Source organism: Littorina saxatilis, linkage group LG10 (genome assembly GCF_037325665.1).
Source record: "Littorina saxatilis isolate snail1 linkage group LG10, US_GU_Lsax_2.0, whole genome shotgun sequence".
In the NCBI taxonomy this organism is placed as follows: domain Eukaryota; kingdom Metazoa; phylum Mollusca; class Gastropoda; order Littorinimorpha; family Littorinidae; genus Littorina; species Littorina saxatilis.
This window is the reverse complement of record NC_090254.1, coordinates 6,340,722-6,355,721: the sequence shown is the minus strand read 5'-3', so window position 1 is coordinate 6,355,721 and position 15,000 is coordinate 6,340,722. Positions and strand designations below refer to the sequence as shown.

Genomic DNA, 15,000 nt, shown 5'->3' with positions numbered 1-15,000 from the left:
CAGTCGCACTCTATGTTTATGGAACAGTCGCACTCTATGCTTATGGCACAGTCGCACTCTATGCTTATGGAACAGTCGCACTCTATGCTTATGGCACAGTCCTTCCCACCAAAACAGTCAAGCGTGCCTTCTTTTCTTTATTTGGTGTTTAACGTCGTTTTCAACCACGAAGGGTTATATCGCGACGGGGAAAGGGGGAAGATGGGATAGAGCCACTTGTCAATTGTTTCTAGTTCACAAAAGCACTAATAAAAATGTTCATTCAAAATGAACAGCGTCGATGCAATGTCCACCAAAGATTTATTTTGGGAAGTGTTAAAGGTTAGGGTCAAAAGTTAATGATTTGCATGTTGTGCTGGATATATAAATTGTTTATTTCAGTCAATGCTTGATTCATAAGTACATTTTTCAGCATGGTGCATCTACAGGAGGGTGCTCCAACAATGATGCATAGTGCCAACATTTAGCGCAAACTTTTCACAACAGTGCATTATTACCACAAAGCGCATACAGCGATTATATAGTAGCAAGTTGCACTAAACATTTAAACAAAATGCATTTTGTTCAAATGTTAACAGCACAGCACCAAGTTTTGCATAAGTGCACAACAGCACTGACCATTTCACAAAAGTGCATAACAGCTGTGACAATTTTACAAAAGTGCATTGACCATTTCAGGCAGATGGCTAACATGCAGATTTCGCTTTTGTCTGTCTTTCTTTGAAAAGTAGGCATGTTCAAGATCGATGAAGTCATGAGCAATTGGGTTAGATGACAGAAAAGATTCAAAAACGTCAGATTCAGTTAGATGACAGAAAAGATTCAAAAACGTCAGATTCAGTGTTTTGGGCACTGTTGAACAGGAACATTCTCTCCTGTTCAACAAATGTGGGTTCAATTCAAAAGCAACATTGTCACAGATAGGCTAGTGTTACATTTCTGTAAAGTTTCAAAAACATCTTCCATGTTTTGGTTACTGTTGAACAGAGGCATATTTTCCTGTTCAAAAAAGTCTGACACAAATTGTCGTAGTTGTGGGTTAAGGTTCGATCTATACTGTCCTTCAAACGAGTCGTAGAACCGTCATTGTCACAGATAGTGTTACATTTCTGTTTTACATTCAAACGAGTCGTAGAAGTAGTAGTACATTTGCGTTTGGTTGTTTTTTCTTTTAGATTCCTGTCACTCATACTAGCAGTATTGATTGAGGTACATAAATCTGTTGATGTACAGGGATGACTTGTTTGTAATGAATCCTTGTTTCCTCCACATTGAGTTTGCATTGCAGTTGGACAGAAATGAACAGGTGTTAATTGATAAACACATTGATAATGGCTGTTCAGAAAATCAATCAATTCTGCAAAGGAATTAACTTGATGACATCAGAACTGCAGCGCCATTTGAAGAATGGTTACCATTTCTGTTTCTTTGATGGGAATCAAACAAATAAAAACATTGACTATCCAAGTTACCATGAATGGCAATAGTTGACTCCTGAAAAGTAGCAAGGATATAATTTGAGACGATAAACGCCTGATGCAATCCCTCCTCAAGGTCAGTCAACTCAAAACCTTCATCATTCGCAACATCAGTAGGCAACACAGCGGCATTCGTATGTCCAGAAATCATGTCGAAAAAATATTACATTTCAAAAGCATGTCCAACCACAGTTGTTGGCAAGTGTTCGTGTCCGAAGTAGCCTTCAGTGTGTGTATATGTATTCATGTGACAGAGAACGTGACCTCATTGTTCAATCCTCTCTCTCTCTCTTCTTTCTCATTCGAACGCACACACGCAAGAACGTAGCCTACGCACGCATGCACGCGCACGCACACACACACACACACACACACACACACACACCCCGCTGACGCACACGGCAAACCACGCACACACACTGTGACTGTCGGCAAGCATCTCTTTTTGTTTTCTTTACCTTTGTTTATTGTGTTTTCGATATTTGTGTTTATTTTTTGCTTGACTTATCTGTTTTATTTTAATGTTTGCTATCCACATCGTGTGATAAAATTAATGTTTCTTCTCAGTCTCCGAGTCAGTTTAGTTTCTGCACGCCGCTTTGGTACTCCTTGTTTTTCTAACTGGTGTATTGTGCGCGACTGATTTGCGGATTTATTTTTATTCCTTTCATATGCAGTTGAAGTGTTGTGGGTGTTATTGTCTGTATATGCTATGTTGCGTCTGTGTATGCCTACAAGAATTTTGGGTGTAATGTGCCTGTGGTCTGCTCGCAGTCGAGCACAGAAAACATGGCGGCGCCCTGTAGGCAAATTCCTCAAAAGTCTTCCCAACCGCAGATACCAGCGTCGTCCGCGACGCTGGAATAATCAAAAATTTGCTCCAGGGGCTTGCAACGTAGTACAATATATTACCTTACTGGGAGAATGCAAGTTTCCAGTACAAAGGACTTAAAATTTCTTACATACTGCTTGACTAAAATCTTTACAAAAATTGACTATATTCTATACAAGAAACACTTAACAAGGGTAAAAGGAGAAACAGAATCCGTTAGTCGCCTCTTACGACATGCTGGGGAGCATCGGGTAAATTCTTCCCCCTAACCCGCGGGGGGAAAGAGCGTGCCTGCTCTGATCACAAGAGAACGCGTTCACCACCCCTCCACTTGGACATATACACAAACAGCAACATCCTCCTTGCGTCCTCTGCAGAGTAAGAATGTTGTGGTGACTTAGTTCCACAGATTGCCACTCGTGTGCATGAGGACATTAAATCATGACAGAAATTCCACTCTGTTCAGGAAGCAGACACGCTGTTGATTTGTTGGTTTCTGATGTACATTTAAATGGATTTCTTTGTATTTTGTTTCCTGGTGCCTTTGTCTGTTGCAATGTGGCTGAAGAGGTAAATCGTGTCCGTCTCATTTCTCACGTCCGGCACACCTCTTTCGCACGTGGGGAAGACATTTTGAAGTTAATTATTATGAGAGACGTATACCCCTAAGCCATCAAAATTCACCTGTTTCCTTTTTTAGTGTCTGTGACTCGGGGGTGTCTCTGTTCTCTATCTTTCTCGTTCTCTCACTCTCTCTGCGTTTCAGTCTCTATTTCTGTATCTCCACACCCGCTTCATCTTTACACCCCCGGTAAAGGGGTGTGTATAGGTTTCGCTCGATGTGTTTGTTTGTTTGTTTGTTTGTGTTCGCATACAGATCTCAAGAATGAAGGGACCGATCGTCACCAAACTTGGTGAACAGGTTCTATACATTCCTGAGACGGTCCTTACACAAATTGGGACCAGTCAAACACAGGGTTAGGGAGTTATTGGTGGATTAAGATTCTACAAGGACTTATAGAGGGACATATTAATGGTCAAAGGGAAATAACCACACTTGTTAGCAGTGCCTGCTCAGTTGGTGGCAGTGAGAATGCTAAGGACGGGGGTGTTTTTCCTACCTCGGAGGAATTTCTTGTTTTGTTGAAATTTTGAAGTTATTATAAGAGACGTCAGCCTTTAAAATTCACCTGTTTCCTGTCCTACTTACCGTCTGTGACTCGGGGGTAGCTCCGTTCTGTGAGACAAGGTTGACGTCCCGACTCGAGCTCGCCCCCTTCTTTCAAGACAAGTGGCCTCAACCTGTCACCGTATTGCTGACACCTTCCACTGCCCGGGGCTTCCCACAGTCTGGTGCTTGACACTTGTGTAACCATGTTAACGTATTCTATTTAGTCAAACTGAAAACTGCCGCGATCGATAGTTTGCTACCAAAAAACAGACGCTAAAATACGCCCGCAAAAAAAACCCACTAAAACAAAAACAACCCCGAAAACAAACACACAAACAAACAAACAAATGAAGGAACAAGCAAACAACAAACAAACAAACAAACAAACACACAAGCAAACACGTGGGGAAAATGGTAATACGAAAAGTACGTATGAGAAATTATCTGCCGCTGTACTTACAAGAATGTTAAACACAATGACAATGTCCGACCTATTGATCTCCAACCCTTAATGACCTTGAAACCAGATAAAGGCAACGTTGCGACCCTAGGGCCCTCTGTAGACACACACACGAAGCAGAAAAAAGAAAAAGACAGACGATGGAACAGATGTAACGATTTGCAAACAAAAACAAATCGATATGTAACCGAGTGCCGAAACACTACGATCACCTCGGGAAGCGAAGTGCAATCAAACAGGATTGAAAATGTTAGGGCTAATTTCTTAGCCCTATAAAAACTGTTATGCAAACCCGAAGGTTTCCATGAACATGCAGACAATCGGAAACCACCAGACCCCATCACAAACAGAATTCTACAATCCACTGGTGTTGACTTTTAAAGGCCAACAACTCGGGTGCAGAGTCTGCTGTGAAAGGAGCGGTAGCCTCCCCTGTCACAGATATGTTATCCATCCGATCGTGTTGGTTTGTAAATCGTTATATCTATAGTTCTTTCTCTTCTATGGTCTGTCTTCTTTTTTTGGCTTTGTTTGTGTGTCTGAAGTAGACTCGTGGTTATTTGTTTATTCGTCTTCGTTCACGCATGAGTTTAGCATTGATTGGCGTTTTTATTTATCGCTCTTACGCGTAATAACCATTGTTCTTCTGCTTGAAACCAGACGTAGGTCATGTCTAGAGGTCCTCAAATTCTTCAATTGTGCGACGTTGACCAGATTTGACTTCAAAAACGTTCAAGATAAACATTTACATGACCTAAACTTGAACCCAATCAGCATTGGAGCCTTGAACATTGACGAGGGTTTTCCACAATTTAGTCATATCTACAGGTTATCTAACCTTAGGAGTTAGTGAAGTGTGAAAGCTTTTGTGTCATAAACTTTGAAGGACATGCCAATTTTCTCTCTTTTTCCCCCTTTTCTTAAAGAAATACCGCAATGACTGTGATCAATCATATTCAATCCCCAGAAGAGAAGGAAGTTGTAAAGCTCCAGCTTCCAAAATTAATTAAGTGATTCTTTTTTTTCCTTTTACAATAACATGACCCCATTGTTACCATAGATTTAAAGACGGTCAACTAGACTCACGTTAACTCTGGAGGTCAATACACCCCGGAATTGTGTAAGGTTTCACTGGTCTCGTTGATATTTACCCTCAATGATAAGTTATTGTTTTTCTCGTCCAAGACAGGCATTTCAATATCAGGCTGGCGGCCGGCAAACTGCTCATTACTAATTGCAGATAAAAGCACGTACACACTATAACTAATAGACTGACATATATACGGAAAGAACACCCAGCGGAAAACAGGCAGGCATAGACATGAAACACACACACACACACACACACACACACACACGAAACACACACACACACACACACACACACACACACACACACATAACACACACACACACACACACACACAAACACACACACGAAACACACACACACACACACACACACACACATAACACACACATAACACACACACACACACACACACACATAAAACACACACATACACATAAATAGCACACTCACACACACATACATAACGCACACATACACATACACACACACATAACACACACATAACACACACACACACACACACACACACACACACACACACACACCTGCTCAAAACCCATATAAGTTCACGTGCGCGCACACAGGCAAGAAACAGACACGCACCCGCTTTTCTCCATACTCTGTTCTGTATTCAACAACACTGTCTTCATTACAACAATGGAGCTGGATAGGAAATGTAACTGTGATGGGATCAAAAAGGGCATAACGCAACATTCAGTAAACTTGAGTTGTCATGGTGAACAGTCAACGTTGAACGGCATACCTTCCTCCACGTGGAAACTATCAGAAAAACCTTCACAGATTTGTCCACACGTTCACATGCGTTGAGAGCATCCCTCCACTTTGACACACACCAACATTCAACACCTCCATTGGTTTCTGTGCAGTGTGGCATTACTTTTATAACAATCTGATACCGCAAATGACTCCCTTGTCAACATTAAATTGCTCTTCAGACGAAACTTTATTCCGGTGTCTCGAGAATAAGAACTTGGAGAATGAGGAACATAATTATGAGCTTGCGGCGATCATTGTTCTTTTGAGGATTAAAGTCTATTTTTCATGTCAATGCTTGTTATTCTCTCAGGTGCCAGGAGACTGGTTCCGAATAACGCTCACCTACTCTATTACACATGTCGAATGCATTAAGAGCGCTTACTTCCCTTTGTTTATTAGATTTATGCCGGTGTCGTTTTCATCGAAACTACGTTTAAGCACACGTTGGTACTACTCTGCAGTTGGTCTTCCTCTTCTTGTCGTTCGTCAGATGAGCACTCCAGTCTCTGCGATAAAGGTTGCAGTGCGCTGCGGGTCCTCTAGACTGCCGTAGACTTGTCAGGCCACTGTGGTGGGGTCTGGCCAGCTGACACACAAACACCGCTACATAGCCGCACGGTTTTTTTTAAATGTTTTTTTCTTATATATTTGTTTTATAGATATGTACACATCTGTCATGCTCCGACTTGTACAACTTCAGTGTCGCCCGAAAACCAAATTCTCAGGCATTCAGGCTCAAAATCTTCTCAAAACCTGGTCAGCTTCAATCATAAGCCTTATATATATATATATATATATATATATATGACGCAATCACACAACCGCCGCGTCATTTTCTTAAGAGTCACAGTTGTCATGTCAAGACTTGTAGGATGTTAGGTTCTCCCAATTATCACACACTCACATGCGTTCATAATTCGGCATTCTCTCAAAAACAGGCCACTTTAAGTTTCAAACCTTCTCCAAAAAAATAAATGAAAACCACAGCACGGCCACTCAACCATTACTCCCAACCTCGCATTATGTGTTTAGTCAAGGCTGTCATGTGAAGACTTCCAATGTCACCCAAGCACAACACTTTCATGCGTCAACAACTCTGATTTGTCGCTTTTCAAATTCAGGCTGAATCTTTGTCAACATCCCTCAGGAATGAAATAAAAGCCTCCAAAAAGTCACTCGACCACAACGAACTAACCTCGCTCTGTATAGCCATAGCTGTTAGGATAAGACTTGTATGGTGTCAGTGGTTTACAAGAATATAACTCTCTGGATTCTCAAGATTTGTCGGTTTTAGCTGTGAGCCTTGTCAATAATTGAAATTCACGACACAGTCGCTCAGCAATAACTCACTAACCTCGTATTGCTAGTTCAGTTAAAGCTGTCACGTTAAGGCTTGTACGATTTCAGCATCTCTCTAACGTCCTGGTCCACAAAGCAGAAACAAGTCGCGGCCACTAAACCACCGCTGGATAGCAACACTGTCAAGATGTAAGACCACGCCGTCATCGACCGGAAGTCCAGGGGGTGGTACTGCGCATGCGTGGCGGAGACGTAGACCACGTGAGCCAAGGTGAACCAGAACCAGACGCAGGAGGCCATGTGGGACTCTGTGCGCTGTTTGAGAACCTCCTCCACGTTGATGATCTCGCGCCCGTGGTAGAGATTGAAGTAGTTGAGGGATAGGAAGCCCAGGGCGATGAGAATGAAGAGCAGCTTGGACCCCTCCAAGATGGCGATCTCAGCCTTGCTGTTGTGGCCAGGCCAGCACTTGGTGGCGTCACTCTCGTCCTTGTGGGCCATCAGACCGACCCACACCGCTGTGGGAAGGATGGGCGTGATCCAGCCAATCAGAAAGATGGTTAGAAAGTTGAACCGGTTGTTGAGCTTGGGCTTGGAGCGGCACCACTGGTTGTAGGAGATGACGGCTAGCCAACAGAGGGCGGTGAGCTCGAAGTACTTGGAACTAGCGATCAGCGCCTCGCAGAAGGACGTGTTGCGGAACAGGCAGCGGATGTCGGGCAGCCGCTCGTTCCGCGCGAAGTACACCAGGGCCTGGACAACAAAAACAAACATAGGAAATCAAAGCAGCACAACGACTGTGGGTGCGATGAACAAAGTGGAAAAACAAAAGATATCCTACTCGTAAGTGAAAGTGAACACACGCTGTCTCTTAATTTAAAAAAAAAAATCTTTTTTCTCTTTTTTCCTTCTCTTTTTATTGTTTTTTCATCCTCTCTCGCTTGTCCCGACGCTTGTTCCTTCTCCCAGTATGCTCCCACGCCGCCCCGTCCCAGCACTCACTGCAACATCCACCCCTCAACTTCGTTCCGCAGCAAAACTTGTCGAATTAATGAGTCTTCAAAGGTGTTGTGACATGTTTACTGAATTACATTTTAAAGGAAGGTACTTTTCACTTGATAGTCTAATGAATTCCAAACCTTTTTAATTAGAGTGCATCAGACAGAATGGCGGAGCGTGTCTCCAAACGACTGTTCTGGTCATTGGACTGAACTGAACTAGCCTACCTTGCTGGCCACGTCACCCGTTCATTCAATCCCTTTTCTATTATTCCAATTCTATAGATCTGTTTTTCAATTGAATGAGTCAATGGATCTTTGGTTACAATGAGTGACCAGCAGTCTTTCATAAAATAATGTATCCGTGAATCGGGGAACTGTTCTACATAAAGAGAGACAGACAGAGACAGAGACTGGGACAATGACTGAGACAGAGACATAGAGACACACATAAAGACAGACATAGATAGAGACAGACAGACAGACAGACAGACAGACAGACAGACAGACAGACAGAGACAGAGACAGAGAGAGAGAGAAAGAGAGAGAGAGAGAGAGACAGACAGACATGCAGACAGACAGACAGACAGACAGACAGACAGACAGAGACAATGGGAGACAGGCAGAGAGAGAGGGAGAGAGAGAGAGAGAGAGAGAGAGAGAGAGAGAGAGAGAGACAGACAGACAGACATGCAGACAGACAGACAGACAGACAGACAGACAGACAGAGACAGGCAGAGAGACAGGCAGAGAGAGAGAGAGAGAGAGAGAGAGAGAGAGAGAGAGAGAGAGAGACAGACAGACAGACAGACAGACAGACAGACAGACAGACAGAAACAGACAGACAGACAGACAGACAGACAGAAACAAAGACAGAGAGATGTGTTTGATTACACCTTGTCAAAAGCCGGTTGTGTGACGTTCAATCTCAGAAGGAGCAAGGAAACGAATGACAGATACACACGTCGTCTTCCTTCCGTGCAGTCCTTCTAAATTACAGTCAGCTCCCTCCCAAACGAGCCTTGAGCACGGAACTACAGTCAGCATAACTGACAAAAAGGACTACAAAATGGCTTGATCATTTGTGTTTACCAAAGCATTGCTCTCGGATATATTTTACGCTCAGGCCTTGAAGTAAACTAACGATTAGGACAACAAAAAATAGTCTGTTTACGGTATCCCGACCGACCCTATTTTTTTGCGCCACCCTAGACTTTTTTTTTGGCATTTGGGGAAAAAGAAAAAGAAAAAAAAAGAAAAAAGAAAAAAAAGAATTTTTTTTTTTTTAAAAAGTCTGTTTTTTGGGCAAAATAAATTAAAAATATGTTATTTTGGAGAAAAAAAATTAAAATAAAAAATTTCCCGACCTACCGACCCTATTTTTTTGCCTATGTTACCGTAAACAGACTTTTTTTTGGTGTCTTAGGACAAGCGCAGTGACACTTTTCGCTGGATTGACAGAGACTCTGATGGGAGACGGTTTACAATTTGAAGTGCTCCGAGGCATCTTAACATTCAGGCTTTCACATGAGCACACGTTTTAACAAATGCTCAATGACACTTTAGTTTGGATTCATCAGCTAAATCGTTGTTAAATAAAAACGCAAATGAATAGCACTCAAAAGGTCTCAAATTTCAATTTGCTTCAAGGCGTCTTTCACACGCAATTAGCCATCACAAAAACAAATGATTAGAAAATGCAAAATGATACTTCAGCGTGGATTCATCAGCTAAATCGTTGTTTAAATAAAAAGAGAGAGAGACTCAAAAGGTCTCGGACGTCATTTTGCTTCAAGGTGTCTTTCACAGACAAACACAAGATTAGAAAATGAACAATGATGCCAAAATCAAATAACTGTATGAGAGTTCAGAAATCGTAGACATCAATTTGCTGCGGGGGGTCCGCTACGTGCAAAGTAACAATCAGACGATTAGAAATGCGTAGAGGCACTTTCAGCTTGATAAAATGCCTATTATTTGCGCTTGCTAAAATCACGAAACAAACGAGAAACAAGAGAAAAAACGTTGACAAACTTTCAAGGAAAAACAGATAACCAGGGCAATCACAATTATTAAGTACATCCGAATGACAGAATGATGTCAGCGTGTTTCATCAGACAATTGCCTAAAGCTTGCAATGTGAGCTGACACCAAACCACTTTGTGAAGTGATGATCTGCCACCAGAGGTAAATCGTGTGTATGCTCAGAGCGATGCCTATTTCCGCACTCTTTGATTTAAGAATTTAAAAATAAGCGTCGAATTTCTCATGTCCTAATAGATGTAATGGCTCTGTTGTCGATTGGAAAAAATATGAACATTTTATTTCTCTTGCACTGGATGTTACGAGAAACCCGCCAATTTGTTTAAAAGAGTTAATACTGACCCCAAATTGAGATGTTTCTAAGGTGCTCACGAGTTAACAACCAAAACCTTTTCACATTCTTCACAAACATATTGAAAATGTGATCACAGAGGGAGAAAATGTAAATGTATTTTGGAAGTGAACCCACACAGAGTTTGGCCAAAGTTTCAGACCAACCTGCATGACCACCTCAGTCACGACACAGACAAGTTCAGTGATGTTCACACGGCAGATTCTACCCTCGACTTTCAAGCGATTTTAGTCGGCGCCAAGTCAAATCAAAATCGCTGCCCATGTGAACAGTGCAGCAGCTAAGCTACCTCCATCCGAGCTACCTCCAAATGCAGGAAAAAAAGAGTAAATTTTAAGGGGCTTATTGTCCGTCAGGTCTTAATTGCCTATATTGGACATGAATTGGTTTATACGATTCGAGTTTTACGCCCTCACGGCTTTTTGATGTTTGCGTGTTTAGGTGGTATCAGCCATCTGCACTTATGGTAGAATGACCAAGATCTTTAACGTGCCATTGTGGTGACACGGGGGTGGGAGATGGATACCGTCTCTGGGTCTGCACATAAAGTTGACCCGTGTCCGTCCCGGCCCGGATTCGAACCAGCGACCTCTCGATCACAAGTCCAGTGCTCTACCACCTGAGCTACCCGGGCCCCAAATGCAGGAAGAGCAGTTTGGTTAGCTAAATATAACAAAGCGGATAGAGCTAACCAATCAGTAAGCGCACTAAGGAAAGTTGCGCAAAGTCTGCGCAAAGTCACGGCCGAGTCAAGCAGCGCTCAACTGAGTTTTCGAGTCGATGCTTAACCTGGGTTAAATCGAACCTTAATCATCAGGACCGTTCCCATGGCAGACTTTGCACTAACTTGGCCGCGCAAATTCGGGAGCGATTTCAAACCGACAAAAAATGGGGATAAGTTGGTTGAAATTCTGCGATGTGAACGGCACTTAAAGCCTGTCCTTCATTGGGCGAAGTCGACTAAGCAAAGTAAAGTTTGCGAAGCTGGCCTCACGGAGCTTTAGCAGTGAGTTTTGGGTAAAAAGACTTCGCGAAGTCAATCAAGGGCCGCCTTCACACTTACCTGAAGAACGAGAGTGATGTGCTCCTGAAACAAAATGGCGACCAGGAAGTTCTTGATGAGTGTCACCCTCATGCACTGAAGCGTGACGAAGCACGAGTAGATGACCATCGCTAGCAGCACGGCTGTCAGGGACGCCACCTAGTGTCAGAGTAGAACACTTTGTATTTATTTCTTCAGTGATTGATTTACTTGATCATTCATCGACTCGTTCGTTGGGTGGTTCATTCAATCGTTTACTCATTCATTCTTTAATTAAATATGTCATTTATTTATTTAGACATTCATCCATTGTTCTGTATTTTGTCACATTCAATCTGTGGTGTGTTTAGGGTTAAATTAATTTACTAATTTGCTTGGTCGTTCATTCATTCAGTAATCCATTTGTTTGCACGTTGTTTTTTCTCCCCATCCATGACATGAATAAGTTGTTTATATTTCCATTTCCGTTTCGTTGGACAAATCATTTGTGTACTACTGGTAAGAGAGAGAGAGAGAGAGAGAGAGAGAGAGAGAGAGAGAGAGAGAGAGAGAGAGAGAGAGAGAAAGAGAGAGAGACAGACAGAGACAGACAGAGACAGACGGACAGACAGACAGACAGACAGACAGACAGAGACAGACGGACAGACAGACAGACAGACAGAGACAGACGGACAGACAGACAAGACAGAGAGACAGACAGAGAGAGACAGCGAGACAGAGACAGATACGGAGAGACAAGTGGAGCATGGGTGAATGGAGAGAGATCAGTATCAAATAATGATACCATTTCGTTTAGATTAACAAATTATATTTTTGGACACTCAACGTCAGCAAAAACAAACAATAAAAAAATTCAGCTGATGTGATTAAATTTTGTTCCACACTTTCTTTCAATGCTAGTAACGAGATTGCTGAAACCCATTTAAAATGATGACATTTCTATTTCTGTTCTCGTGTGTGGTTTATATTTCTGATCCCTTGAGCTGCTTCTTTGTCTCTGTTATCCTGAGTAGGTGAATGCGCTGCGTATTCCATGGTTACCGAAGCGTTTTCCATGGAAACTGAGCCTCGTTTTCGTTATTTCCCTAGAACGGTTGCAAAGATATCACGAATTTATCTGCACACACGAGTCGTCGCCTTTCTGAACGTTATTGATTACAAACACTATTATTATTTTCTAAACTTAAGTGACGAAATGCCATTCTTCTTCTTGTCGTTCGCTGTTAGATCGTCAGTCCAGACTGCAGGCGAAACGTGCTGTCCTCTCCAAGTCCTCTTTGGGGCCGTATAGCTTCTTTTGTAGCGCTGTCTCTTCTGGCCAGATGGTGTCCCTCAGAGCACTGTGGTATGGACAAGCCTGCATGATGTGCTCTGCTGTCCTCTCAAAGTCCTCTCTGGGGCCGTATAGCTTCTTTTGTAGCACTGTCTTCTCTGGCCAGATGGTGTCCCTCAGAGCACTGTGGTATGGACAAGCCTGCATGATGTGCTCTGCTGTCTGATTCTTGCCACACGAACACAAGGGGGAGGGAACTTCAGCTTTGCGGCCATATGATGGTTTAGTCTGTTATGTCCAGTGCGGAGTCTGAGTAGGACGACTTGTTCTTCACGTTGGAGCAGGTGGTAGTCATCTTTCTCCGCAAATGCCATTCAAACGATAATGTAAGCTTGCTCAACTAAGACAATAATTTCAAATGATCTTTTACACAAACAAATTACAAAATAAAACTCAACAAAATTGAGAGAAACAAAATTATATATCAAGGCGGTGAACTCTGGATGTCGAAGCCACTGTTGTTTGGTTACAGCGCATAGTGCTTATAGTTATGCGCTATAGAAATCTCCTTAATAAACAGTCACGCGTTTAGCTCACGGCACGTCATGCAGAGACAATCTTGTAAGATCAAGTACTGCTGACAAGTTTCGGCATTTGTTCACTATATCCAAAATGTGCCGTTGAAGCTCCACAAAGCTCTACAAATACACGTGGCGGTTCATAGTCACCATGAAAGCGACAGTTAGACGTAGAATCGTGTCAAAAGTCAGCCACCCAGTAGGGTTATAGGCGGGTGAGTCTCGAGCAAAATAATCGTGGATCATTTTCAGCAGCAAAATTATTATCTAACTAAGCTTTTTCGACGGGAAAGAAAACTAGACATGAAAATGTAGGCTTTCTGTTTTGTTCATTTGTTCTTGCTCATTACCAGGATTTAATGCGGGGATGAGAACTAGCTTTGTGCAAGAATATTGCTGTGCGAAGGTCTCGGCAAGAGAAAAACAGGCACCAGCAGATTTGAATTGAAAAAGTTAGTGTATTTAATGAAAATTCGTGGTCAAGGGATAACAAGGTTAAGCACCTCGTCTTGGATGGCTGGTATATTTTCCCTCGGGTAGATTTTCAGGTATTACCTCGCCAGACGATCGGGACTTCTTAAAAACCGACCCTCTGGAAGATATGCCAGCAATCCAGGACAGATAAACTTGTCGTATCCCTCGCTGTGTCTGCCACTCTCCCTCTCCCTTTTTTACCCCCTTTCTTCCCGCTCCCCTTCTCTCTCACCAATAGAGACATGCCCAGGATGTTGTTCGCCTTGTAGAGATCATTGATGAACTGTTCTTTTTCCTCGTCCCTGATGCCAAACGCCTCCCTCCTCTCCTTGCCTGGAGTGCTCATCTTGACTCAACCCCCTTAGTCAGCACAGCGCCCTGCACACACAGAGAAAGATGACATAAAACAACACAAACATATTCTCTATCTTCCAATCACTGATTATGATACATTTGTTTCGCTGACTCGCCATTCAGTAGTGCATGATACAGGGTCAGTCTTCTTCTTCTTCAGCGTTCGACGGTTGTGTCCCTCATAATATCAAGTCCGTTGATCTTACGAACTTGCAATTTTGGCGCAGGTCTTCCACAGTTTTCCAAAGTTTTGCATCGAGAGTTATCCTCTCTGGCAAGGTCAGGTCGCGCGGCGAGGCATGGAGAGGGCATGCTTGTAAAACGTGCTGGGGGGTTTGTTCATCCTCTCCACAGTCACATACAGCTGTGGCTGTAAGCGAGAGGTTGCGTGTTCAGGCCTGGGTCAGGCCGCAATTTTCTCCCCCCTTTCCTAACCTAGGTGGTGGGTTCAAGTGCTAGTCTTTCGGATGAGACGAAAAACCGAGGTCCCTTCGTGTACACTACATTGGGGTGTGCACGTTAAAGATCCCACGATTGACAAAAGGGTCTTTCCTGGCAAAATTGTACAGGCATAGATAAAAATGTCCATCAAATACCCGTGGGACTTGGAATAAAGTAAAAAAAAAAAAAATTCCATCTCACACGGCATTAAGTCTCAGGAAACATGAATACACGCATGCAGGAAAAAAAATAAAAAAAATATGGGTAGCGCCGTATATTGTATGGCAGCTCGCTTTCCCCAGGGAGAAAGCAGCCCGAATTTCCATGAGGGTAAC

The 15,000-nt window shown here is 42.9% G+C and overlaps 1 protein-coding gene across 1 annotated transcript in view; it reads right to left on the bottom strand.

The window, feature by feature from the left end:
* Positions 1-5,650: 5,650 nt before the first annotated feature.
* The window catches only part of LOC138978038 (calcitonin receptor-like protein 1), a 29,180-nt gene continuing 19,830 nt past the window's right edge, over positions 5,651-15,000 (bottom strand). The window contains exons 2-4 of the mRNA XM_070350663.1: positions 14,103-14,248; positions 11,567-11,704; positions 5,651-7,863 (exon numbers count right to left, since the gene is read on the bottom strand). Of these exons, the coding sequence (XP_070206764.1) occupies positions 7,198-7,863; positions 11,567-11,704; positions 14,103-14,216 (918 nt within the window). The 5' untranslated portion in view covers positions 14,217-14,248 and the 3' untranslated portion in view covers positions 5,651-7,197. The remainder of the gene's footprint in view (positions 7,864-11,566; positions 11,705-14,102; positions 14,249-15,000) is intronic.